Below are 27,400 nucleotides of genomic sequence, written 5' to 3' on the forward strand. Positions count from 1 at the left end.
AATCCATTAGGGTTTGTGCTACACACAATTGTGTCCCGGTTGTGTTCATAAAACTCAAGTTTCAAACCCCAGTGCAAGTACAGGTTTTACAATGGCCTGTTTACAATGCCTAATTACAATTAGACAGTGTGGAAAGTTATGTAAGATTCAACAGGTTCTTTTTCTTTTCCACTTCCACTTCCACTTCCACTTCCTATACATTTTAAACAAACAAGAAGAATGGAGGGTAGGGAGCAGAAGAAAAAACAGTGCATACAAAACAACAAATATCAATTTTACAAAAATTTTACATTTTTACAGTAACTGAGAATCTTTCATACAAATTTCTTCTAGTGTGGATTTGATGATGCCCATATTGCACAGGAGACTTCCCAGGAGAGGTGACTGGAAAACACTGAACATCATTGGAAGAAATTCAGAAGAGTCCTGGGAACTGAAAGCCATTTCAGTAATACATGGTCTTATCCCACCAGCCTGTAGGGGGAGAAAGAGTCAATAAAAATATGGAACCTGTGGGAGATGTAAAAAGGTAAATGCTCAATAAACCTCAGCAGGGTCTTCCAAATCTGGACCCAAATTCCTTCTTTTTTTTGACATTACTTACTTCCTGGATAGCACCTGACCAGGAGGTTTCGGAACTCATCATATAGCCAGATGACAATGGCATATGGTACGGCCACAAACCAACGCTGAACCCTGGAAATGAAATGGAGCCAAATGCAAGAGTCAAAGTGTATCAGAAGATAAGAACTAGCTTTTCAGATAAATAGTGATGGGGCTATTAACTTCACTGCCTTCTTGGCTCTGGCACAATTTCAGGTGGATTCAGAGCAGGGAAGGCTTTTTTCTAAATTGTCCAAAACCAGCTCTTTTCTTTGAAGGCATAATACAAAGCAACGAATACTCAAAGATGAGGACATAAAGTGTGCTTTTTTCCTTCAAATCTTTCCAATGGGAATGGGGATTTGAATTCATCCTCATTTCCCTCACTGGCTTGAGCAGGCCTAACCATTTTTTCAGAAGGGGTTTTTGGTCTCCCATCATTACTACCTCATTTCTAATCTAGGCATCTTCATCCTACCCCAACCTGGTCCCCAACTCTCCTCAGAATGGGGGCCAGTGTTTTCCCTTCCCAGGGTAGGGCACATAACTCACCTAAGTGTGGTGAAATTCAGGATTGGGATACTTCCAAATCCACAGGAGAGGACTGCTGCTATGATAATTTGAGATGCAATCCCAACCCAGATATATTTATTTCTGTATGAAATATAAACATGAACAGATTTTGAATCCACTTGGTTATTCCTCCCCTCTTCCCAGCTTCCCTGTTATGGTAGGGAATTGCACCACCAAATTCTTAGTTCTTTAGGCTCCCAACTTGCAAGTCATCTCCTCATTATCTCCCTCCCCACCATATCCAATCAGTTGCCAAGCTTATTGATTTCATCCTTGTGAATTTTATATATAGATATAGATAGATATGTATATAGATAGATAGAAATATATATGAATACCTCTTGTATATACTTCCTTCTCTCTAACAATGCTACCACCCTGGTGCAGGTCCTCACCATCCCATGCCTGTATTATTTTAGTGGTCCAATAGTAGGTGTCCCTGCCAAGAGTTCCTCTTAACTTCTGTACCCTCACTAAACTCCCTGTTACATCCAGGATAAAAAAATATATTTTGACATTTCCCAGGACCAGGCCGCAGGCGGCCGCCTTCTCTGCTCCAGAGCTCCCTTTGTCCAGATCCCTGCTGAGAGACCATGCCGAGGCCACGGAAGAGAGCCTCCCGGTGTGCACCCGAGCCAGAAATGGAGGCTCTATCAGGCAAATGTGTCAAGGCCACCAAGACTGAGACCCTACACAAGCCAGTGGTAGAAGCAAAGACCTGTGACTCCCCAGAGAAGGATCGAGCCACTAAAAATTGTGGAAAGGAGCCAAGTGGTTACTGGCTGATGAAATCAGAGCCAGAAAGCCGGCTGGAGAAGGGCATAGATCTGAAGTTTGGCATCAAGGATCTCAAAGCACAGCCTAAACAGACAGCATGCTGGGATGGTGTTCGAAACTATCAGGCCCGGAACTTCCTGAGAGCAATGAAACTGGGAGAGCAGGCCTTCTTCTATCACAGCAACTGTGAGGAACCAGGCATCGCAGGCCTCATGAAGATTGTGAAGGAGGCCTACCCTGACCACACACAATTTGAGAAAAATAGCCCTCATTATGACCCATCCAGCAAGAAGGACAACCCCAAGTGGTCCATGGTGGATGTCCAGTTTATTCGAATGACCAAACGTTTTATTCCCCTGGCTGAACTCAAGGTGCATCACCAGGCCCACAAAGCCAATGGTGGCCCTTTAGAAAACATGGCTCTCTTCACCCGTCAGAGACTGTCAGTACAGCCCTTGACCCAAGGTGAGAGCTAGCCCACCCTTCCTCTTTATACTCATACCAAAACCACCTGACCTCCAGCTCAGACTTTCCCTTTTCCCTCTTTGGTAGAGGAATTTGATTTTGTCTTGAGCCTGGAAGACAAGAAGCCAAGTTAAATGGAAATTTCTTGTTGAAAACGAAGGACTATTTCTCCAAGCAAGCCACGTCTCTCTCTAACAAGGAGGTGAGAGGGATTTGGATTTGCTGGTTACTTTTTTCTTCAGGGTTGGTCTGTCTGTATACCTGATAAGTGTTTTATTATTATTAAAACATCAATATAACAAAAAATATATATATATTTTGTATGTATTTGAATGCATATGTATGTATATACACAAAGCCCTTCATAACTTCCCTTTCCATTTCCCCCTTTCCCACACACATTCAGCATTCTTACACCCTATCACATACTAGTTTGTGTTCCATTGATACCAGCCTCTTTGCTGAGCCTCACACAAGACACTCCATCTCCCAACACTGGGCACTTTTACTGGATGTTCCTCAAGTCTAGAATGCTTTCCTTCCCCATCTCCACCTTCCATGGGAAGCCTTTCCCAATTCTCTTTAAAGCTAATACCTTTCTTCTGTAATTTATCTCCAGTATATACATACATACATACATATATATGTATACAATTATATATTTGTGTATATATGTATATATATTATATATATGTATATATTTGTATACAATTGTTTGCATGTTGTCTCCCTTGAGAGCAGAAATATATCTTTGTCTTTCTTTGTGGCCCAAAGCTTAGCACATTGCCTGTACATGTGGAGCACTTAATGCATATTTACTGACTGACTGAAGCCCATCAGGCTAATATGACCCAGAGCCATGTCAAACAATCTTTTCCCATAGTAGGTATCCTAGCATTGGTCCCTTTGATGAACCAGCAGAATTCCACCCTCTTTGCATGACAGGCCTCTGAAAAGTCTAGTTGATACCTGAAGAGACCTTGCTGGAAAATTGAATTTCTCCGTGTTTTCCTGATGATCACATCTGCAATTTGCTGGACCATAATTGCAACAAAGTAAGCAGTGTATCCAGTCCATTCCAAATACTTCCGCTGATATTTTGTCTGCAAATGATCAGGAAGAGGGATACGTGTGTAAATGGATGGCTACCCAGTTTCTCAGAAAAGGGAACAGTTGAGTAGGAAAGAAAAGATGATGTGATTTATCTTACTTATCCTCATGTTATGTCTTGCAACAAAGTTGTTCTTTTGTGTCTATGGCAAAGCTGATGCATGTCAGCTCTGGCAAACTATTACCAAAAGCAAGGACAAGTCCTGATAAAGTTCAGAGCTATGCAAATAAAACTTTAACTTGCCATTTCCATTCTTGAAAATCAGCTACGTCTCCATTAGGCACAATTCTACACTTGTGTTCTGACCCCTGACCACCTTGAACTTTGGATAACTCTAGGAATCTAAGCTGAACCAGATGATCTCATCTCTTTCCCAAAGAGAACTAACTGCACAAGCAAAGAGCAATTAGTTTCCATTCAGAATCAAAATTTCCTTCCATAAGACTGTCATCTCACTGAGGTTTAAAAAAAAACTGATAAACTTAGTTTTAACAAAAGAAATACATATATATATCCAATTTAATAATAATAACTTACACTTATGTAGCATTTTAAATGTTAAGTAGCTGAATTCTCCCAACAACCCTGTCAAGAAGGCACTACTGTTATCCCCATTACATGTATGAGGAAATCAAGGGTCAGAGAAGTTAAGTGACTTGCCCATGGTAACCTAACCCAGCTAGTAAGTTTCAGACAGGATTTTAATTCAGGTCTTCCTGACTCCAAGCCCAGAGCTTTAATTACTGTGCCACCCAAACTCCAAAAACAGCTAGTGAGATAGTTAGTAATCAACATTGTCCTCTGTATTTACCCGGGTGCTATTCATTGTAGTTTTCCTTTACATATCTCAAGGAAATGTGGACAGTTTCATTCTGTTCTCTTCATTTCCCTCCTTTTTAATAAAAGAAAACAGTTCAATGGAGAAAACCAGTAAAGTGGCTATTTGGCACTCCCCTCTTACTGTCCACCACTTCTCAGATGAGGAGACAGAAATATATTTCATCATCAGTGACCATGCCTTGGGGGTTTTGATCCTTTCATTTTCAAAACTTGCTACCATGACTGCACCTTTTTCTCTTCCCTGAAACCTTTTCCACAAATCATCAGTTCCTCAGGGTATTGTGTACCACCATTAGAATGTAAGATCCTTAAGGGCAGGGGTAGACAATAGTATGTCTATAATAAATGCTTTTGTCCTTAGCATATTTGTATCCCATGCACTCAGTACACTGTCTAGTGCATAGTCCTCACTGAACAAATGTTTGTTGAAGTTTTCATTCACTTACTGATTCTAATAAGGTAGTATCACTAGGGCAGTCTAAAACATGACATTTCAGCATGAATCAGATCAAACAGAGTAGAGAATAAATGGGGCTAAAATTCTGACTTCCCTTACCCATTCTTGTCCATAGCTGTCTTCAAGGTCATTAAGGCTATCACTTTCCCACAATGGCCGTAAGTAAAGGAGCCTGTCAGGTTTGAATCCCTGGACTGTGTAGACAGTGAAGTAGGCAAAGAAGCCTCCCACAGATTGCAACATTCCTAGAGGACAAAGGAGATGTAGGAACAGATGAGTTCAGGATATTCTCTTTCCAATTCTCCCCTTCCCATCCAAAAATAAAATAAAAAGCAGCTTCTGATTGCCTTAGGAAATAGCCTTAGGAAAGACCTTTGGTACTAAAGTGACAGCTGGGAGTTAGACTCAGCATACCAATTTGCAGATAGGAGTACAAAGCCAGCTGATGATTCACCAGTCTGTCCTTCTTCTTGTTGCGTGGTTTCCGGCTCATGATATCACTCTCAGCTTTCTCATAGACTAAAGCAATGGAAGGAATCTATAGAGGGGAAAGAAGAGGGTGAAATCCAGTCACTTACCACTGCCCTGTAGCTAGAACAAAGCCAATTAGTATTTAGATAGCAAATAGAAGAGAGAGAATAAGTGAACCCCAACTCTCTGGAAGCAGCTTGGCCAGAAACTTTCAAGTCTTCAAGTAACAAGAGCCATTTGCTGTCAGTTTCAAAAGAAACTGATCTCTAACTATGCCAAAATGTGTGAGCAGCCTAATATATTACTGTTGTAGAGAAGGAAGGGGGGAGGTTGGCAAGCTACTGGCAAGAGCTATTTCCCTTCCTGTGTCTCTGTTGGCTTTCTCTTATCCACTTAACCTTTATTCATGCTTTTCAAAGTTACATGAATAAAGTACCCTCAACAATGTTGGTTATTCTTCAGTCATTCTTTAGTTATAAATTGTCTGTGGATTTAGAGAACCTGGGTTGGTACCACCCCTGCCTCTGATTAAGTACTTGGTGTGCCCTTACATTAATCATTGAGAGCCAATTTCCTTATCTGTCAAATGAAGAGGTTCAACTGGATGATTTCTAATCTCCCAGCTCTAGATCTTTGATCCTACAAATCAATTTGGTTGATCCTAGATGCAGAGACAGTTAAGGAAATTACACTGGCCTATGATTAGTTCAGATTCCTGAATATGTGAATAATGCCATCCTTCCCATTTTCTACTCCATCCACTAGTCTCCATTACATTTCCTCTAGCAAGTGGCCCCCTCCTTGAGTGGGGAAGATTTAAACTGCCACATGATCTTACGATCAAAGGATCTTGGAAAACACTATAGCTATCCTTTATTGAATTAATAGAGCCTTGGATAAGTTGGGGGCTGTATCCTACAATGTTTCTTAGATTTCTTAAACCTAACTGGGCTCCTAAACATTGGGCAGATGGTCTTGGTGGTAGCTTCACCTATGATCCTTGATCATTGCCCCCAGTTCAGGGATAAGTAACTTGAGAAACAGGCTGTATGCATTTTTGGAGGCTAAGATAAATGGAATGGTATGAAAAGCCTAATTTAGGAGAGCATTGATTTTATTATTGCTCTTTTGACAAGTTAATGAAGTCTTTTCAGGGGACAGAAAAACCAGAAGGAAAAACTATGGTCCCAAAAGTTTATTGCACCTATTTCTTTGATTCCCTAGTTCCTCAGCTACTTACAATATCAGTGTCCAAGTCAATGAACAAGATGGCAATGGTATCAATGGGCAGAGGGACCCCAGCAATAATGAAGATAAGGAAAGGGATAAGCTCTGCGACGTTTTTGGTCAGGGTGAATGCAATGATTTTCTTCAGATTGTCAAAGATTAGGCAACCTATGAGGAGAATGTTCTTGTCAGAGGAGTAACCCTCAAATCAGAAGGTTAAATTAACCTTCTGTAATGGCACCTTTCTATGCAGGGGACCTTACTTACCTTCCTCTATACCTGTCACTATGGAGGCAAAGTTGTCATCCAGTAAGACCATGTCTGCTGCATTTTTTGCTGCATCAGAACCTGCAGTTCCCATGGCAATCCCAATATCAGCCTTCTTCAGGGCTGGGGAATCATTAACACCATCCCCTGTCACTGCAACAACAGCATTCTAGAAGAACAAAGTGGAAATCAAACTTTTAAATTTAAATTTAGAAACTTCAAGGAGGAGCCAAGTTTGGAGTACTGATAAAAAAAACTTTCATCTGATCTGGAAGGTAGGAAGAACTGTAGGAGTTCATTTAGGAGGGCAGTGGAAGGGTTATAGTGCCTCATGACGTAATGAACAAGAGTAATAAGTCTCCAAGCAAGACCTTTTCCAATGAATGGAGGTGAATTATAAAATGGCAGAGGACAGAGATGAGTAACTCTAGGGCTCCTGATAAAATATTGGTCATAGGATCACATTCTTTCCTTAGTTATCTCCATAGTTAGGGCCAGCTAAAATAATTTACTCAACAACGAAGTCATAATTAGAGAATGACAAATAGATGGGCCACCACCTTCTTCAAACTGTGACAGATGAAAACTCATTCAAGCCAAGCCCATGGTATATGAATATAATGGTAAATACTGTTGTCCTGTAAGAAATAATGAAAGGGATCATTTCAGAGAATCCTGGAAAGATTTTTATGAGCTGATGCAGAGTGAAGAAAGCAGAATCTGAATAATTTGTGCATTAATACCATCCAAACAACATTGGATGTTGTCATTAACACAATGAGCAACCACTATTCCAGTAGACTGATGCTTAAAGATACTACCTACCTCCTAACACAGAGGTGACGGAGTCAAGGTCCTGAATAAGACATTTTTTGCACATGGCCAATGAGAGAATCTACTTTATCTGATGATAATATTTGTTAGGGTTTTATTTTTTGATTTTGTCTTTTTTCCCCAATTATTTTTCGTTAGCTGAAAAAACTTGAATACAAGCTCCTTAAGGAGTTGTTTTGTCATTATTTTGTCTAATACCTGGCACAGTGCCTAGAACAAAATAAATACTTAATGAATGCTTGGGAAATTGAATTGAATTTCATTAAAAGAACTACCCATTTCATTTCCTGAGGCTTTGTAAAGGAATCATCGCTGTCTTTTGAGAAAGAGCCTTCTGTTATTATAAGGCTTCCCCTCAGGCTCAATGACAGTCTGAAGGTATTTTACTCAGACACACTGGGGTACCTGTTACTCAGTCAATAAACATTTATTAAACACCTACTATATGCCAGGCACAGTATTGAGCTCTACTTCCCCAATGACTCACCTGTCTCTGACAGCCCTCCACAATTATCAGCTTCTGCTGAGGAGTTGTCCTTGCAAAGACAACTTCAGTGTGGTAGGTCAGGAGCTCATCCAGCTGCTCTGGGCTCATCTCCTTCAGCTCCATCCCACTGACCACAGCAGCCCTTGCCTCCCTGGAAGGGCCAAAGAAAAAACCAGTCAGGAAAAAAGACAACTCTAATGCTGATCAAGGGAGTCCAGTAGATAACAACCCTCTGAAAGTGACAGGCCCCTCATTTATTCACTAATGCTCCCAAAACTGTTGCAAAACAGAGAAGCCTGGCTCAGTAATAGGCTTTGCCATCCCCATTCAAGATGGGGAAATAGAGGCTAGCAGCGGAGCAATTGGAATGAGTACTACCAATCCCTTCCTCTTACACAGGGGACCCCTAAAGAACTGGTAGTGAGAAGCAATGGCTGGCTGCTCCCTGTATTTGGAATGCCCTCCTTCAGCACCATCCTCTGATTGTTGAATTCCTCCTTGTCCTTAAAAACTAACTTTACTCCTCAGTTAAGCTTTCCTTGCTTCTCCCAGCTGGTAACAAGTATTTCTTTTTTTGGACTACCTAGCACTGTGCTTGCTTCTCCCTAATATGTGTATTGTTTTTATATTCAATTCAACAAATCAATATTTAATCGGTTCCTACTGCATGTAAGGCTGTACGCTTGGCACTGGGGATCCAAAGGCAAAATAGACTCTGATCTCAACAAGCTTACATTCCATGGGAAGAAGCAATGAAGATGCACATGATAAATATAGTCATTTCAGGGGGATGTGAGAGAATACAAGCAGCTAGGGGGACCAGAAAAGAATTCCCAGCAGGCGGCCCCTCCGGGGTGAGGTTGAATCTTGAAGGAACTTAGGAATTCTAAGAAGCACAGGGGAGAAGGCAGGACATCTTAGGTGGGGGAGACAACCTATACAAAGGCCCAGAGATGAGTTCAGGAGCAGCTCACAGGCTGGTCTGACGTATGACTAGAATGTAGCAGGCCTGAAGGAAAACAAGTGGGAGACAGACTGGGCAGGACCTTAAATGCCAGGGGAAGAGTATATATTTTATCCTGGAGGCCACTGAAGAGTTTCAAGTAGTCATTGACATGGGTCATTCCTATGTCTTAGGGAGATTAATTTGGCAAATGTATGGAGAGATTTCTATTTTGTCATCAGAAAGAGGGGCAGAAGGCTTTGAAAGTTTTGTTTGGGGACTGCACACAACCACTGATTTGAAAAATATTTGACAAATATCAGATAAATTTTTAATATATTAAAGTGTACCACAAATTCATGTTGGAATGGATCAGAAAGGAACTTGTTTGAATCCTGGTTCCACTAAGTCCTTCCTTCATGACCTTGGGTTCATTCCTCCCCACCTAGGTATCAGTTCAGTTACCTTACCAATATAATAGGGGTGAGTGGATTACACAAGGGATTCTTTACCCTTGTTTTGTCATTGACCTCTTTGGCAGTTTGGTAAAAGCTATGAATCTCTTTTCAGGAGAATGATTTTAAACATGTAAGAACATAAAAGAAACCAAATAAACTGAAATTTAGCTATAAAAATATTTTTTTTTTTAAAAGTGAAGCGTCCTTGGACTAGATGATCTTTCTCCAATGTCTCTCCTAGTTCTAACTTTTTCAATTCTAAAGTGGAACTAAAATTAGATCAAGAATAACACTTTTTTTTTAATTTATAACACCTCTTTTTGTGGTGTCAAAGAACTGTAAATCAATGGATTGCTCATCAGTTGGAGAATGGCTAAACAAGGTGTGGTATATGATAGTAATGGATATTATTGTGAATACTACTTTCACATGTCATGAATATTATTGTGCTATAAGAAATGATGATTTTGGAAAACCTAGAGAGACTTACATGAACTGATGAAAAGTGAGGAGAACAGAAGCAGAATATTGTACAAAGTAATACCAATATTGTATAAGGAAGAACTATGAATAAATTAGCTATTCTCAGTAATATAATGATGTAAGACAATCCCAAAGAACTAATGATGAAGCCTACTATCCACCTCTAGAGAAAAAACTGATATTGTTTGAAAACTGACTGAACCATACTGTTTTTCATTTTCTTCTTTTCTTTCTTTTACTTTTATTCAAGTCTTCTTGTACAAAATGACTATTATGGAAATGTTTTAAGTAATTAGACATGTATAACCTACATCTGATTGCTTACCATCTTGGATATGGGGGAGAAGGAAGGAAGGAGGGAGGGAATTTGTAACTCAAAATTTAAAAAAAACAAATGTCAAAAAATTGTTTTAATATGTAATTAGGGGATATATGTGTGTACACACACATACACACAAATATATATATTATATATGTATATGTATATATGTATGCATATGTATGTGTGTATGTATATACCATTTTTAGTGGCATCCTTGAATGTTTTAGTGGAAAGGCAGTTCTGTGTCTGTGTGTGTGGACATGTATGTATATGTTGATGTGGATGGATATGTATGTATAAAGACATGATATAGCAGCAGCAGCCTAAGAGGCTGTGGTTCAAAGAGAATGAGCCCCTAACACTGCAGCTCTTTGGAAACCAAGAGGTAGATAAGAGTTGCATCACCACTGGTCTTACCTTTTGTTGATCTTCTCTACAGGAATGTTAGGACGTTTTGCTATGTCATCCACAGTCTCGCTATTAGCTGAAATAATGTCCACGCTTCTGGCAATAGCTTTGGCTGTGATGGGATGATCACCTGTCACCATGATAACCTAAAATGAGGAGAAACAGATATAATCAATGAGAAGCAGGTCTAGATAAAGCAGAGTGACAAGCGAGCATGACTACTCTTGGCTGAGGCAAGAGCTAGTAGGATACGTAATAAGTGTTGATAACAGAATTGCTCTTTGAGGGACCTTTGATCTCTTCCTGGAAAAGCCCAGGACCAGTACATTTTCCATATATCTATTTGCCAGTGTTCCTCGATTCTGAAGAAGGGATTTTTTAATTTTTGGTATAGGTCTTACTTGACTTTCTGGAGAAAAAGGATTTGTGGGACAGCCTCAGATTTTTTTAAAAAAATAGCATATAAAGTGGAATTACATAATCTACTTTAAAAGATCACAAAGATAAAAGGAATTAGAAAAATGCTTAAAGATACAGCCTTACCTTTATACGGTACATTATAGCTTAAAAGGCCATCAGTGCTATACAACAATATCAATAGTTTATGTTATAGAGCACTTCAAGGTTTGCAACGTACTCTATCTTCTTTTTTTATGTGAGGAAACAGAAGCTCAGGGAGGTTAACTGATTTGCCCTAAACCACAGAGCTTGTAAATGGAAGAGTTGGGAAGAATCCTATGCTATAAAGCCAAAAACAATCTAAGTCTAAAAAGTAGACTTTTTTTGCCTTTTACATTGCCTGTCAAGGTTCATGAGGAAAACAATGGAATTAAATATGATAATATATGTAAAAAGCACTTTGCAAACCATATAAGTGCTTTATTCAGCCACTCCTTTGACTTTTTTCACAGCACCAGACTCAAGTATTAAGACGTTAGACTAAACAGTCAGCATACTGAGAAAAAGCTCCTCTACATGATACTAATAAACCAATATCCTAATAATCAATAAAAAAAACTAATGTAAACGTAAAAGGGTTGACACTGGATCAGTAGTTTCATTGATAAGGAAATGTCCTCTGTCATTACAGATTGGCACCTTAAGTTACCTAAATCACTGAGAGGTTAACACTGTCCTATCCAGGGTCACTTAGCCAGCATGTGTCAGGAGAGGACTTGAGTCTGAGGGACTTGAATTCAAGTCTTCCTGGCTTTGAGGCCAGCTCTCTTTCCATCCACTTATGATATCTCTCAAATGTAAAATTGAAATAGAAATACACGGGATTGGTAGAGAGAACTTTACTCTAAAAGGAAACTTTCTCAAAGGATCTTTCTCACCTGTGAAGGACTCCAAGAGATAAGAGAAAAGAACTCTACCTTGATGCCAGCACTGCGGCATTTCATAACTGCATCAGGAACAGTGGATGGAGGGGGATCAATCAATGATATCAGCCCCACAAAGCAGAGATCAGAGGTGGGAAAATTCATGGCCTCTACATCAAAGGAATAGGTATCTGGAAACTCATCTTCTGGCAAGTAGAGGTGACAGAAACCTGTAATAGATATGTGTGGGGAAGAAGTAGGGAAGGCATCAATAAAACTGCAGGAGGAGAGACACTGCTTCCATACCACACAAGCACATTAAAGCATCAAAGTTCTTTTTCTTGAATAGAAACTTAGGTCTCTTAACTGCACCTTCTTAATGAAAGGTGCAGTAGATATTTGTGAGAAAGGAATTTCATTAGGGACAAGACAGAATCTTCTATTTATCACAAGAAGTATTTATGTAGCTCTAGGATACTGTAAAAGTCAATCAGGTAAAAAATTATATCATGGAATCAAAGATTTTTAACCTGAAAGAGACAGTGCAGGTCAATTAGTCTAACCTCCTCAGTCTTACTCATAAAAAACTAAGGCCTGCACTTGAAAGTTCAGGTAGGAAAGCTCCTAAAAGCCATCCTAATTGGGTTAAACAGATCTGTTGTTTAAAAGAGATTATATGATAAGGAAATTTTGCCAGGCAAAAAAAGTTTCTATGCTGGAAATCACCGCCCCCCCCCCCCCAATAAAAATCAGTTCTCAACCATTAAAAAAAAATTATAGAACTTTCATTCAAGGATCCATGATTTCATTAATGGCTTCTGCACTAGAGGATTGAGGATCATTAATAAAATCATTGATCCTTGAGGCATTTTTATGAGTATGTTTAAGCACCAAACATGCTTTTCTTTCCCAAACACAAATTCCAATGTCCTTTTGAAACACACACTCCATCAATTCATTTCCTTCCCTTGGTATCACCTTCCACTGTTGTTAATAAACTTGTCCATTTTCTCAACTTAAATCCTTTATGTAGTAGTGGTTACTTCTCTGTCCCCTTCCCAGGTCAACTCACCCAGAACCCTCTCCCCTAAGCCTCCCAGCTCCCTGTATGCAGTTTGGAAGGCCTCTGCAGTGCTTTCATCCAGAGGTTGCTCCTGGCCATTGATCATGATGGTGCTGCATTTCTCCAGGATCCTCTCAGGGGCTCCTTTCATCACCAAGAGGAAGCGTTTGTCGTTGGGGTCATCTGTCTCATGGATGGAGAGCTGGGAGGAAGAAATTAAGTGAATGTGCTAAATGGGACATGTCACTGTTACTGTCACTTCTAAGAGGCCTGAAGAGCTCCTCCATAGCTAGTCATACAGGAGAAGGAGAAGGAAAATCATCTTATTCTTTGTACATTTGACCTCACTGCAGTGGAAACAGGAGGCATATCAATGTCCTTGGTTTGCATTGAAACTTCCTCAATTGATGGGTTCAAGGAGTTAGAGCAGAAAGGGACCTTAGAGACCAGGCTCCTCATTTTATAGTTAAAAGACTTGAAGCCTACTGAGGTTAAATGACTTGCCTCACTTGGGTCACATGGGAAGTAAATGGTAGATGTAAGATGTGAATTTAAGACTTCTCTCTCCATACCCAGCATCCCTTCTATTTTGATTTGCTATTCAAACCCATGGTGATCTCAAAAATCTCCATGGTGCCTTCCCCTAGAAAAGAAGATTGCAACTTGACCCCAACCTAAAGCTGAAGCCTGGGCTTTCATAGGAGAAATAAACAGACCCAAAATGAAACAGTGCCTCTCTCTAAAGAGAAAGAGATGTCCTTTTAAGTGGTGGTACAAATGCCACTGAATGTCATACCCAGGGCAGAATTGTCTACTGTAGGTTTCATAGCATCAGGAGTCATTTACTTCTGTGATCTCTTTCCCTCTTCCAGGTTTCTGGCTATTCTTACAGTCTGTGGCTAGGGAGAGAGACTAGACAGTAGGCCCAGTCTCAACATTAGGGCTGGACACAGTTTCTTGGTGGCACAGGAAACTGAGATCAGCAAATTTTCTTTCTGCTTCTTCCTAACCATAAAATGACTTGCACACTGATATGTTTGCACTAGTCTCATTATATTTCACCAGGGTCTCCTAAACATTAACCAAATTACAGGGTCCTGTCAAGACAGGTGACAGTAAAAAAAATTCCAGGAACTCAGAGACTTAAATTCCATTAGTTTTCAGCATAGTAGCATTCGCTTGAAGGCCTTTCTTTCACATCACTCCACTGTCAATGAAGAGAATCCCATATGTGTGTGTGTGTGTGTGTGTGTGTGTGTGTGTGTGTGTCTACAATTAATTCAAAGAGACCTGAAGAGCTCTTCCACAATTAGTCATAGTTGGAAAATCATCTCTTACTCTTTGTACACTTGACTTCCTTGCAGTGGAAACAGTAAGCATATTGATGCCCTTAGTGTGCACTGATTAGATAGATAGATAGATAGATAGATAGATAGATAGATAGATAGATAGATAGATAGATAGATAGATAGATAGATAAATGGATGGATGAATAGATAAATAGATAGATAGGTAGATAGACAGACAGACAGATGGACGGACGGACAGACAGACAGACAGACAGACAGACAGACAGACAGACAGACAGACAGACAGATAGATAGATAGATAGATAGATAGATAGATAGATAGATAGATAGATAGATAGATAGACAGACAGAAAGACAGACAGATAGATAGACAGACAAACAGATATTTTTTTCTGACTGGAACTGGGAAAATTGTACTACCATGGGTAACCATCAAACCTCATTTAATTAAGTATATTTTAGGAGCTGGAAGGGAAGTGTATGTTTGGGTAAGGGGAAGGCTAGGGATGGGAGGGAGTAGTGAAAAAGGAATTTTTACTTTATGGCAAATCCACTTTAATCCAGACTGAGCAAGATGGCTGCCAGGGAAATTTCTAGCACCAAATAGATTTTTCTCTCATACTACCAACTCCCCCAATACTTTAGACTCTAAAAAGTGATTTTCATTCCCATTCCACTTCATTCCTATCTCCATGAAGGAGATAGAAGCAGTCAGCCTTTGGACATTCCTACACTCCTGAAGTGAAAGCACCAATTACTGCTAGGCTGATTATCTGAGGTATTGGCAAAAAGACCCCATGGAGCCCCAGGACCTCAAACTGAATGGGATAGAATGAAATCTAAAATCTTCTTGGTTTGCCCACCTATGGTCAGAAAGGACATTTGTTTGTCTCTACCTAATGTGATGGAGGCCTACCTACTTTACTGATTTTTGGAGTAAGGCAATCCCTTAGGGAGTGCACTGTCCATCACCAGTCATCTTGATTTTTGTCCTGTTACTGGATTTCCTCAGGAAGAGTGAGGCTGATGACTGTGCAACTCTGCCTCACTCAAATCCAATTGAAGAACAAGGCAAGACATTAAGTATGATGTCATTGGTCCTCTTCAGAAGTGAAGGATAGCTTCTGATGCCAAGACAATGGAGTGAGGAAGGAGCCCTGTGAAATCCTCCTAAATTCCCCTCCAAACAACTAGAAAACCTCCTCAGAGTTGGTCTAGGAGCAGGAAGCAGGTTCCCAGTCCAGAAGCAAAAGTTTATCTCACTGAGTTGGGAAGGGAGTGAGGTCCAAGAACAGCAGTAGCAGCCAGCCTCATAGCAGGTGCCAGCAGCAAGGCTGTTAGCTTGGGGTAATACATCAACCCCCTAGGAAAGTGAGCAGTCTGTGCAGTGTAGCAAGGTCCCATCTGAGCAACCCCACAAGCCACCAGCCAGGCTTTGATCACATTGCTGACTAAGAGTGAAGCACTCCCTCTGGGGCCTACCAGTAGAGAGACCCTGTTTCCATAGCCACCCAACAGCAGGGCCTCACCCCTTGGGCAGACCACTAGCTAAACTCCACACCCAGGGGAGTCTTACAGGGAGCCCCCCCTACAACCCAGAAGGCAACCCTCCAGGGAAAACAAACAACTAAGTCCTGAAACCCAGTGGAGGCCTGCAGTAAGACCCAGAGCCCCAGCACAAAAAGCTTGGGACAGTGCAAGAACAGAGCCCAAATCTCACATAAAAAGACCAAGTTACCCCCCAAAAAATGCAGAAAAAATGAGCAAAAAACAAAAAAAACAAAAACAGCTTGACTATACAAAGTTATTACGGTGATAGGGAAGATCAAGGCATAAACCTAGGAGAGGACAATAGTGTCAAAATGGCTACAGGTGAAGCTTAAAAGAAAACTGTAATTTGGACTTGGGCCCAAAAAGAATTCCCAGAAGAACTTTAAAATGATTTTACAAAGTGAATTATAGAAGGAGAAGAAAAATTGGGAAAAGAAATGAGAGTAATGCAAAAGAATCATAGGAAAAGAGTCAATAACATGGGGAAAATACACAAGGATTACTAAGGAAAATAACTACCTGAGAGATAGAATCAGCCAAATGGAAAAAGAAATACAAAACCTCACTGAAGAAAACAATTCCTTAAAAATTAAAATTGAACAAGTGGAAACTAATGACTCTATGAGACATCAAGATGTGATAAAAATAAAATCAATGTAGGAAGAAGAAGAAAATGTAAAATTTCTCATTGGAAAAACAACTGACCTAGAAAATAGACCCAGGAGAGATAATATAAGAATTACTGCACTACCTAAAATCCATGATAAAAAAAAAAATTTTAAAGCCTGGACAACATCTTTCAAGAAATTATCAAAGAAAACTGCCCTTACATATTAGAACCAGTGAGCAAAATAAAAATTGAAAGAATCCACCAATCACTGCCTGAAAGAAATCCCAAAATGAAAACTCAAGTATTGGAAGCAGCCAAAAAAGAAACAATTCATAATGGAGGAGAAGATGGGTCAGGAAGGGATGACTGGCAAAGCTTAAACCTTACTCTTATCAAAACTGATTCAAAGAGGGAATAATATACACACTCAGTTGGATATAGAAATCTATCTTATCCTAAGGAAGTAAAAAAGGATAGGATAAGAGAAAGGAGAGGAGTGACTGATAAAAGGAAGTGTATATTTGGGAAGGTGGTGATCAGAAGTAAAACACTTGGGAGGAGGGAAAGAGTGGGGAGTAATAAAGGGAAGATAAGCAAGCAAAAAAATAGCATGGAGGGAAATGCAGTTAGTTATCATAACTATTAATGGGAATGGGATGAACTCATCCATAAAATGTAGGCAGACAGCAGAATGAATTAAAAACCAGAATCCTGTATTATGTTGTTTACAAGAAACATATATGAAGCAGGTAAGGGGCTGAAGTCGAATCTATTATGCTTCAGCTGAAGCAAAGAAAGTAGGGGTAGCAATCACGATTTCCAACAAAGCAAAAGTAAAAATAGATCTAATTGAAAGAGATTAAGAAAGAAACTATATCTTGCTGAAAGGTACCATAGACAATGAAGTTATATCAATGCTAAACAGATACGCACCAAATAGTATATCATCTAAATTTTTGAAGGAGAAATTGAATGAATTACAAATAGAAAATAAAACTGTACTAGTAGGGGATCTCAGCTTTCCCCTCTCAGAACTAGATAAATCTAGCCAAAAAATAAACAAAAAAGTTGAGGAGTTAAGAATAAAATTAAATTGAATGGGAATAGAAAGGAATACACTTTTTTCTAAGCAGTACATGGCACCTATACAAAAACTGACCATACATTAAGACACAACGCTTTCACAACCAAATAAAGAAAAGGAAAAATAGCAAATAATGTTTTTCAAATCATAATGCAATAAAAATTGCATTCATTAATGGACAATGGAAACAGATTAAGAATTAATTGGATATTAAATAATGTAATATTAAAAAAGAAGTAGGTCAAAGAACAAATAATAGAAACAATAATTTTATTAAAGAAAATGACAACAAAATTTATGGGATGCAGCCAAATGAGTACTTAAGGGAAATTTTATATCTCTAATGGCTTAAATCAATAACAGAAAAATCAGGTCAATAAATTGGACATGCAACTAAAAAACCTAGAAAATGATCAAATTAAATACAAAATTAAAAATCCTGAAAATCAGAGACTAATAAAATTGAAGTAAAATAAATTAAACTAATAAATAAAACTAGAAATTGGTTTTATGAGAAAAAACAATAAAATTTGATATACCATTGGTTAATTTCATTTTTTTAAAAAAAAGAAAGAAGAAAACCAAATTACTAGGATCAAAAATGAAGAAAAAAATTGAGACAATTGTTAGGAACTATTTTGCCCAATTATGTGCCAATAAATTTGATAATCTAAATGAAATGGATGAATATCTAAAAATATCTAAACTACTTGGATAAACAGAAAAAAGAAATAAAACACTGAAATAATCCGATCTCAACAAAAGAATTTGAACAAGCTATCAATGAACCTCCTAAGAAAAATCCCTAGGACCAGATAGATTCACATGTGAATTCTACTTAACATTTAAAGAACAATTAATCCCAATACTATATAAACTATTTGGAAAAATAGGCAAAGATGGAGACTTGACAAATTCCATTTATGACACAAATATAGTGCTTATACCCAAACCAGAAAGAGTCAAAACAGAGAAAGAAAATTATAGACCAATTTACCTAATGAATATTGATGCAAAAATTTTAAATAAATACTATCAAAGGGATTAGTGTAATATATCATAAGGATCATACACTATAACCAGGTGGGATTTATACCAGGAATGCAGGGCTGGTTCGATATTAAGAAAATTATGAGCATAATTGACCATATCAATAACAAAGCCAACAGAAATCATATGATTATCTCAATAGATTCAGAGAAAGCCTTTGACAAAATACAGCACCCATTCTTATTCAAAACAGTAGAAAGCATAGGAATAAATCATGCTTACCTTAAAATGTTAAGAAATATTTACCTAAAACTATCAGTAAGCATTATCTATAATGGGAATAAGATAGAAGCCTTCCCAATACAATCCAGGGTGAAGCAAGGATGCCCATTATCACCTCTATTATTTAATATTGTACTAGAAATGTTAGCTTTTGCAACAAGAGAAGATAAAGGAATTAAAACAGACAAAAAGAAAACAAAACTAACACTCTTTGCTGATGATATGATGTTAGACTTGGAAAATCCTAGAGAATCAACTAAAAACCTTCTTGAAATTATTAACAACTTCAGCAAAGATGCAGGATACAAAATAAACCCACATAAATCATCAACCTTTCTGTATATTACCAACAAAATCAAGCTGCAAGAGGTAGAAAGAGAAATTCCATTTAAATTAACTGGAGATACAAAATATAAAATACTTGGGAGTTTACTTTCCAAGAAAAAAACAAGAACTATATAAACACAACTATAAAACAGTTTTCACACAAATAAAGTCAGATCTAAACAATTGGAAAACCATTAATTGCTCATAGGTAGGTCAAGCCAATATAATAAAAATGACAATTCTACATAAATTAATCTATTTATTCATTGCCACACCAATCAAACTATTAAAAACTTATCTGATAGAGCTAGAAAAATAATAACAAAATTCACCTGGAAGAACAAAAGCTCAAGGATACCCAGGGAATCAATGGGAAAAAATGCAAAAGAAGGTAGTGTAGTCAAAGCAGATCTCAAACCATATTAAAAAGTGGTAATTATCAAAATAATCTGGTACTGACTAAGAAAGAGAGAGGTATATCAGAGTGGTGTATAGTATAGTGTATACTATAGTAATAATATTAGAGTAATAATATTACTCTAAATGAGTATAGTAATCTAGTATATAATAAATCCAAAGATCCACACTTTTCAAACAAAAACTCATTTTTTGATGAAAACTTCTGGGAAAACTGGAAAACAGTATGACAGAAACTGTATCTCATACCATCTACCAAGACAAGATCAAAATGGGTATATAATTTACACATAAAGGGTGATACCTTAAGCAAATTAAGACAGAGTGAAATAGTTTATCTTTCAGGTCTATGGATAAAGGAAGAATTTAGCACTAAAGAAGATATAGTGTTACAAAAATTAAAAATAGATCATTTTGATTATTTAAAAGGGGTTGCACAAACAAAGCTTGTGCAAGCAAAATTATAAGGAAGCAGAAAACTGGGAAGTGGGGAGGGATTGCAATAAGTATCTCTGAGAAAGGCCTTATTTCTCAAATATATAGAGAACTGAGTCAAATTTATAAAAATACAAGTCATTCCCCAATTAATAAATGATCAAAGAAAATGAACAGGCAGTTTTTAGACAAAGATATCGAAGTTATCTATAGTCACATGAAAAAATGCTCTAAATCACTATTAATCAGAGAAATGAAAATTGAAATAACTCTGAGTTACCACTTCAGACTTATCAGAGTAGCTAATATGACAAAAAAAGGAAAATGTTGGATGTTGGAAGGGATATGGGAAAACTGGGACACTAATGCACTGTTGGTGGAATTGTGAACTGATCCAACCATTCTGGAGAGCGATTTGGAACTATGCCCAAAGGTCAATAAAACTGTGCATACCCTTTGATCCAGCAATACCACTGCTAGGCATATATCCTAAAGACATTCAGAAAAAAAAAAGAGAGAAAAGAGCCTATTTTACAGGAGTACTTATAGCAGCTCTTTTTATGGTGGCTTAGAATTAGAAATCAAAGGGATGCCCATCAATTGAAGAATGACTAAACAAGCTATGATATATGATCGTAATGGAATGTTAAAATTGTAAGAAATGACAAGAGGGAAGATTTCAAAAAAACATGTAAAGATTTACATGAACTGTTGCATAGTGAAGCTAACAGAACCAGGAGAATGTTGTATACAGTAACAGCAATATTGTACAATGAAGAACTGTGAATGACTTAGCTAATCTCAGCAATACAATGATCCAAGAGAATCCCAAAGGACTAATAATGAAACATACTATCCACCTCCAGAGAAAGAACTGATGTTGATTGAATACAAACTGAAGATTGCTATTTTCACTTTCATTTTTTTCTTGAGTCTTCTTGTACAAATGACTAATATGGAAATGGTTTACATAATTGCACATATATATCAGTACTTACCAAATCTGATTGTTTACCACCTCAAGGATGAGGAAGAGGAAAGAAAGAAGAGGAAGAGGAAAGGAAAGATAGAAATTGTTAAAAAATGTTAAAAATTGGGGGGAGGGGGAGCAATGAAAGATAAGCAACTCCCTTAGTGCCTCTGATAATACCTAAGCAACAAAAACCTAGACCCCAAATCCTTCAGCACCAGAAACTAAGAGAGTAGACATGGATGGATTTTTGCAGGGAGACCCATATCCTAGCTTCTTTAGATGCATCCTCCTTTCCTTACTGTGCTTGTGGGGGAAAAAACCAACCCAGACTCTAGACCTGTGAAAACTTTTCATAATTGTAGGTAAGAATACCACTGGTTATATGGAAAAACCTACCTGGAATTTGTTGATGGAGTTAAAAGGAATTTCAGCCATTTTTCTGTTTCTTTTCCTTCTTTCTATCACATCACCCATGATGACTTCTGAGAACTTCAGGAGGGCAGCTTCTGAAGCATCTCCCATCAATGCTTTCTGGAATTTTTTTTTCAAAAAAGAATAAAAGAAATCAGATTATGATCATAATCTGTCTCTTCCATGACTTTTAAAATTATTCTATATTTTTTATTACTTCTATGTGTTTAAGTGCTATAGGTAATAGGGAGAAGAGAGGGGGGTAAGATGCTTGCCCTCAAAGAGTGTATAATCTAATTGAAGACAGAAAACAAGATAATAGGATTGACCTATGAAATTGCATTGTCTAGACAATAAGTAAGTTTAAAAAAAGATGAGATCACTAAGGGCCAAAGCAGTTGAGGTAGAGAGGTTTTCTTTCATGGATCATTTGAGCTAAGTCTAGAAACACCAGAAAGAATAAATGGAGAATTTTTTTAAAGGCAAAAAGAAAAGACAAGAATCACATTTGTCAATAAAGAAAGTAGTGAAACAATCCTGATTAAAGATGGGAAACTGTGGAGAAACGTGTTTGGATAGGATAGGGTGGGGCCAAGTTAAAGAGGGGCTTCATTGTTAATAATTTCGTAAATTAATGAGGCACTGAAGAGTGAACAGAAGAGCAGAATGAAAAAATAAGGCATGGAAGTCTGGCATTGGGAAATAGGAAAGGTTAGAAAAACATGAAATTAAGATCCAGCAGCCCACTTAGGTGATTGTTCTAGTGGTCTAGGAAAGGGTGGTGAGGGCAGAACACAAGAAGTTAGAAGTGAGTGACACTTAAAAGGGGATGCTGGTGGGGGAAGCATTTACAGTCAATCTGTAGATATAGGAAATGAAGGAGACAGTCAAAGGAAACTCCAAGCTTTGGCCTTGGACAACAGGCAGAATGTGGCATTAATAGACAGGGAAACCATGAAAGGACACTGACTTGGGAAGTTTGGGGAGAGCAAGATGGCACAGCAATAATAACAGTAGCTAGAATTTATATAGAATTTTCAGGTTTGCCAACTGTTTTACAAATATAGAAAGAGCATTAAACGAGGTGTCAACAAACATGAGGTTTTTGTTGCCTCCTGATAGTGACAAATTCTGCATCTCTGGGTAAGTTTTAACCTTTCTGAGCTCAATTTTCACTTTCATTACATGAGCAGATTGAACTAAGTGATCCCTGTGGTTCTTAAAACTCTGAGAAAGTGAAGAAATTGAGTTCAATTTTAGACATGTTGTTTTCAGGGTAGGTGCCAGTGAGTAGCCAGGTGGCAATGTCTGGAAACCATTTATTTGGATGATAGAGTTAGGACTAGAGCTTGGGTCAGATAAGATGGGATATGGAGATTTGGATGGTACCAGCATAAAGTTGACAGTTGTAGCTAAAGCAATGAATGAAATTAGTGAGGGAGAAAGAGGCACAGAGGCCCAATGAATAAGCTTTGGTAAAACAGGGGCAGAAAAGGGATGTACAATAGAAGAAAACAGAACAGAGTGGGAAATAAAGAGGAAAAACCAAGGCAGCTTCAATGTGGCAAGAAGTAAAAAGACAATGAAATACAATGAAGTGTTCTCATTTCCAGTAACTCTACCCTGGATGAAAAAAATAGCCCTACAGTTGATCTGATCAGTTGATATCTTTATTTTGTATCTTGATCTGTGGAATATATTGGTGAAGACAACTTCATAAACTAATGCTGAGTAGCACCTGTTCTCCAACTGACAGCCTTAGAGTTACCCAGACATTCCATTGAATTCTAAAATATTTCTGAATAATATAACAAAGAAACTGGTCATGCTAAGGATAGAGAGTAGGGTTATATGAGGAAAGGTGAAAAGTCAATACATTATGGTGGGATAAGGGGATTTTATAATTCTTGAATATGGATGGAGATGGTACTTTTATGGGTAAAGGCAAGTTCTAGGGGATGATCTTCTTTGTATGTGGTTGAGGTACAATGGAGGAGTAGTTCATGAGAAGAGAGTATGTTGAGAACCTGAGTGGTTAGAGTATTTGAAGGAGGACCAATATATTTTTTGAGTCCCCTAGTATGAAGGCAAGAGTTGGAGGAGAAAAAAAATTGAAAGCCAGGTATCAAACTCCTTGAGGAATCAAGGGGAGTGACCTGAGCGTCTACAGACAATAGCAATCAGGATTTTGGTTGAGTGGTAGATATGAATAGCATGAACCTCAAAGGAAGAGAGGTTATTGAGTGAGAGAGGAAGGGAAAGAACCTGGAAGTGGCAATGGGGATCAAGGAATATTCCAGCTCCCTGACCTCAACCAGAGAGCCAATGAGAATGAGTGAAAGTGCAGTCAGTACTAGAAAGGGTGGCCGGGAAGTCATCATGAGAAAGCCAGGTTACAGTAAGAGCTGCAAGACGGAAAGAATGGGAGAGGAATAGATTTAAGATGAAGCTAAGTTTGTTACCTATTGAACAAGCATTCCAGAGGGTACCTTAGAAAAGAAGGAGTTAGGATGGAACTTTGAAGAATGGGATGACAGGGGATGTTGAGTGGAATGTGGATAATGATCTACAGGAGTTCAGAGATAAGCAGAAAGAGTTTAAGAGACAGGTTTAAGAGGTGAACAAAAGGAAAAGAAGAAAATATGTTCTATAAAGCCATAGTTACTTGTGTCCCTGCTCAAGAAGCTTCATTACATCCTTGCTGCATTCTAGGATCAAACACAAACTTTCCTGTTTGTCATTTGAAGCCCTTCATAATCTGGCTATGAACCTACCTATCCTTTCTACTACTTACACATTACTACCCTTAGCAGTCACAGTAGCCAAATTGGAGTGCTTCTTGCTCCTCATAAGCAGCATTCTATCTCCCATGTTCATGCCTCTGCACAGGCCATCTGTCTTGTATGCTGACATACTTTCTTCTCTACTCTGCCTTTTGCTCCTACAATTTTCAGCCCAAGTGTAACTCATATTAAGAGACCTTTCCCTCTTCCCCCAGCTGCTAGTGTTTTTCGCTCATTCTTTGGGCATGTAATTTTCTTCCAGTAGAATGTGAGCTCTTTAAGGCCAGAGACTATGTATGTCTGGTTGCCCTAGTGCCTAACACATAGTAAGTGCTTAATAAATGCTGAATTCAATGGCTTAGATGAGTTGGGTCTTGGAGGAACACATAGGACTAATTTAAATAGTTTCAGTACTAGGGAATAAGATCACAAAATTTCCTTCAGCATGGTGATGGATTCAGTAGGAACCACAATGAACTTCAGCCTTGTTCAAACTACAACACACTACCTGAAGTCAGTATTCTGAGACCTCCTCCACGTTTTTCCCATGACTCTACAAAGCAAAGCAGAATGAAGTCAAGGTACTATTTTGTTACTTAGCTACATGACACATTGGCAATCCAAACTTGCTCTTATGTATACTAATTTTTCCCATCTCATTAAGTGGCAACACAGCAGAAGGGGATGGAAGACAGCAAGATGACCTGGAGATTGACTTTGATGTCACACCCAAACGAGCAGAAGACCTACCTTCATGATGGGGACACTTTCCTGTCCTGGTCTGAACTCAGCTCAGTTGCACAGTGTTACAATCTTGGACAAGGAAGCCCAAGTTGCAGAACTTTGGTCAAAAACATGGTCTGGAAAGCAAGAGAAAGAATGATGTAGAACATAGAAAACTGCTGTGAGAGAGGAGAGTGAGTGTGTACACCACAGGGTCCAAACAGATCACAGGAACAGCCTGCTCACCCTATTAGGGTTGGCATGAACTTCCTATGCTCAGTCCCATATCCTTCAGATTTCTTCCAAAGCCTCACCTTTCTGATCTTCACTTGTATCAGCCTGATACACTTGGTTGTCAAACCATAGATGCGCCACAGTCATTCTGTTTTGTGTTAAGGTCCCAGTCTTGTCAGAGCAGATGATGGAGGTGGAGCCCAGAGTTTCCACTGCTTCCAGGTTCTTCACCAGACAGTTCTTCTTGGCCATTCATTTTGCTGTCAGGGACAGACTCACCTGGAAATGAAAGAAGGAAAGAAATAAAAACCCCAATGAACCAAAATGATAGAAGACTTTTGCTTAACCATTTCTGTAGAGACCAAACTTTGGTCTGTCTGAAGTGGTGGGAAGGAAACCAAAAAGTAGAGACTGAGTAGAGGAACCCTTAGTATTTATAGAATGTTTTAGCCATATATTCTACCAGACTTACCTTCCAGGCAGGTTGTAGAATAAAAGCTAATGTTTTTCATCTCCAAGGGATTCTGATTGGTAATATGACAAGTATGAGACTGAGGCTTTGATTCCCCAGTAAGAGAGGAATTATCTACCTGTAAATAAATTCAATTCAACTTAACAAACATTTATGAACCACCTACTATATTCAAGATATAGTGCAAAGCACTGGAGTTCTTTAAAAAAAATGAAATTTCTAACCTGAAGAATGTTCCTTTCTACAAGGTAGCAGGGAAAAGAGCAGGGTGAGAGAAACAATATGTACATTTAAAGTAAACACAAAGTTTAAACTCAATTATACAAAGTAATTTCATGAAGACAGATATGAGATGTCTAGAATTAGGTACTTTGACTATCTTGCTCATTTGGTTTAATCAAGGACTATTGGATGGGACTGTAGGTTACAGAGACTGGAATCAGATCCAATCATCATTGAAGGGAACTGCAATGTTGCTTACCTTACATTCCTGTGAGGACAGGATCCTGATGTCAGCAGGAATCTGATCTCCACCTTTAATCTCTATAATATCTCCTACAACCAGCTGCTCTGCAGGGATCTCCCTCTTTTTTCCATCTCTGATGACAAAAGCTCTCTGAGAAATCAAAAGGAAAATGAAAAAGCAACTTCAGACCCTGACATGGTATCTTCATCTACCCTTGATCTGGATGCTCAATATCAGAGGATATTGCAGCTTTTAACTACGGAAAGGCTAATAAATACCATTTAAGTAATGCTTTAAGACATTCAAAGTGCTTTACCATGAGGAAACTGAGGCCAAGAGGTTAAATGACTTGCCCAGGGTCACAAGCTAGTATTTGAGACAAGATCTGAACTCATGTTTTCTTGGTTCCAAGTACAAAACTCTATGTCACCTGGCTGTAAGTAGAGCAGTCAGTGTTTCTCTTGGGCCCTGAAGACCTCTAAATGCCAAAGGGCACAGGAAGACCAGAAAACATTAATAAAGATGTGGGGAGGATTGTAGACTTGACAGAGAGAGAGAGAGAGAGAGAGAGAGAGAGAGAGAGAGAGAGAGAGAGAGAGAGAGAGAGAGAGAGAGAGAACAGCTGCCTGCAGCAATTGATGCTCGCTAGCTATAGAGCCTAGGAGGAATGTTAGATTGAACAGCGAAGATATAAGTCAAAATCCAGGATCTTAGATTTAAAGCTACAAGAAATCCTAGAGTCTAACAAGTGCAATGCTTGTGAGAACACAGAGGCCAAGGGAAAGTTCAGTGACTGTTCTAAGATCATGCAGCTGGGAAGTCTCTGAGGTAGCCAAGTCTTCCTGACTCTAAGTCCAGTGCCCTCTCTTTGATGCTGCACCGTCTTTGTGTGATGTTAGTCATAATTGCACCAATGCTGAGCTGGATTCTTCCCTTCTTCATGCAAAGAAGGGATCCCACTCTCTTTTCCCTTACCCAGTTAAGGTTGGCACAGTTCCTTTGGCCATCATGGAGGAAAATGGTCATTTTCAAACATAATAGAAAACCTACCATAGGAAGACCATTCTATGCAATGGAAAAGACATTATGTTAAGCCATTCTGTTGCCTTTCTGGTGGCAACACAAATACAGGTAGGCAAAGAATTGGGGAGAGAAAGGGGTAGAATGAGTAGAGACTCATCCTCCCAGGTGGATATGGTCAGTCACCGTCCTAATAAAAAG

The 27,400-nt window shown here is 38.6% G+C and overlaps 2 protein-coding genes across 2 annotated transcripts in view; one reads left to right on the plus strand and one right to left on the minus strand.

Annotated features, from left to right (window-relative positions):
• The first annotated feature begins 439 nt into the window (after positions 1–439).
• Positions 440–2,724, plus strand: LOC140505553 (thymocyte nuclear protein 1-like). Its single transcript, XM_072611650.1, has 3 exons — positions 440–529; positions 1,702–2,418; positions 2,506–2,724. Exons 2-3 carry the CDS (start codon positions 1,770–1,772, stop codon positions 2,550–2,552), a joined length of 696 nt encoding a protein of 231 aa, XP_072467751.1. The 5' UTR covers positions 440–529; positions 1,702–1,769; the 3' UTR covers positions 2,553–2,724.
• Positions 446–27,400, minus strand: part of LOC140507770 (potassium-transporting ATPase alpha chain 2-like) — a 32,473-nt gene continuing 5,518 nt past the window's right edge. The window contains 18 exon segments of the mRNA XM_072615698.1: positions 446–474; positions 605–696; positions 1,156–1,257; positions 3,388–3,521; positions 4,926–5,071; positions 5,241–5,364; positions 6,538–6,692; positions 6,792–6,960; positions 8,113–8,263; positions 10,736–10,872; positions 12,103–12,278; positions 13,121–13,313; positions 21,487–21,621; positions 25,035–25,144; positions 25,322–25,520; positions 25,609–25,652; positions 25,714–25,831; positions 26,195–26,329. Coding sequence (XP_072471799.1) covers positions 446–474; positions 605–696; positions 1,156–1,257; positions 3,388–3,521; positions 4,926–5,071; positions 5,241–5,364; positions 6,538–6,692; positions 6,792–6,960; positions 8,113–8,263; positions 10,736–10,872; positions 12,103–12,278; positions 13,121–13,313; positions 21,487–21,621; positions 25,035–25,144; positions 25,322–25,520; positions 25,609–25,652; positions 25,714–25,831; positions 26,195–26,329 — 2,349 coding nt within the window.

Source organism: Notamacropus eugenii, chromosome 5 (genome assembly GCF_028372415.1).
Source record: "Notamacropus eugenii isolate mMacEug1 chromosome 5, mMacEug1.pri_v2, whole genome shotgun sequence".
NCBI lineage: Eukaryota > Metazoa > Chordata > Mammalia > Diprotodontia > Macropodidae > Notamacropus > Notamacropus eugenii.

Coding starts and splice junctions, on each gene's coding strand:
- LOC140505553 (XM_072611650.1), top strand. CDS start 1,770: ATGCCGAGGCCACGGAAGAGAGCCTCCCGGTGTGCACCCGAGCCAGAA. Junction 2,419..2,505: donor AGTACAGCCCTTGACCCAAG/GTGAGAGCTAGC, acceptor CCTCTTTGGTAG/AGGAATTTGATTTTGTCTTG.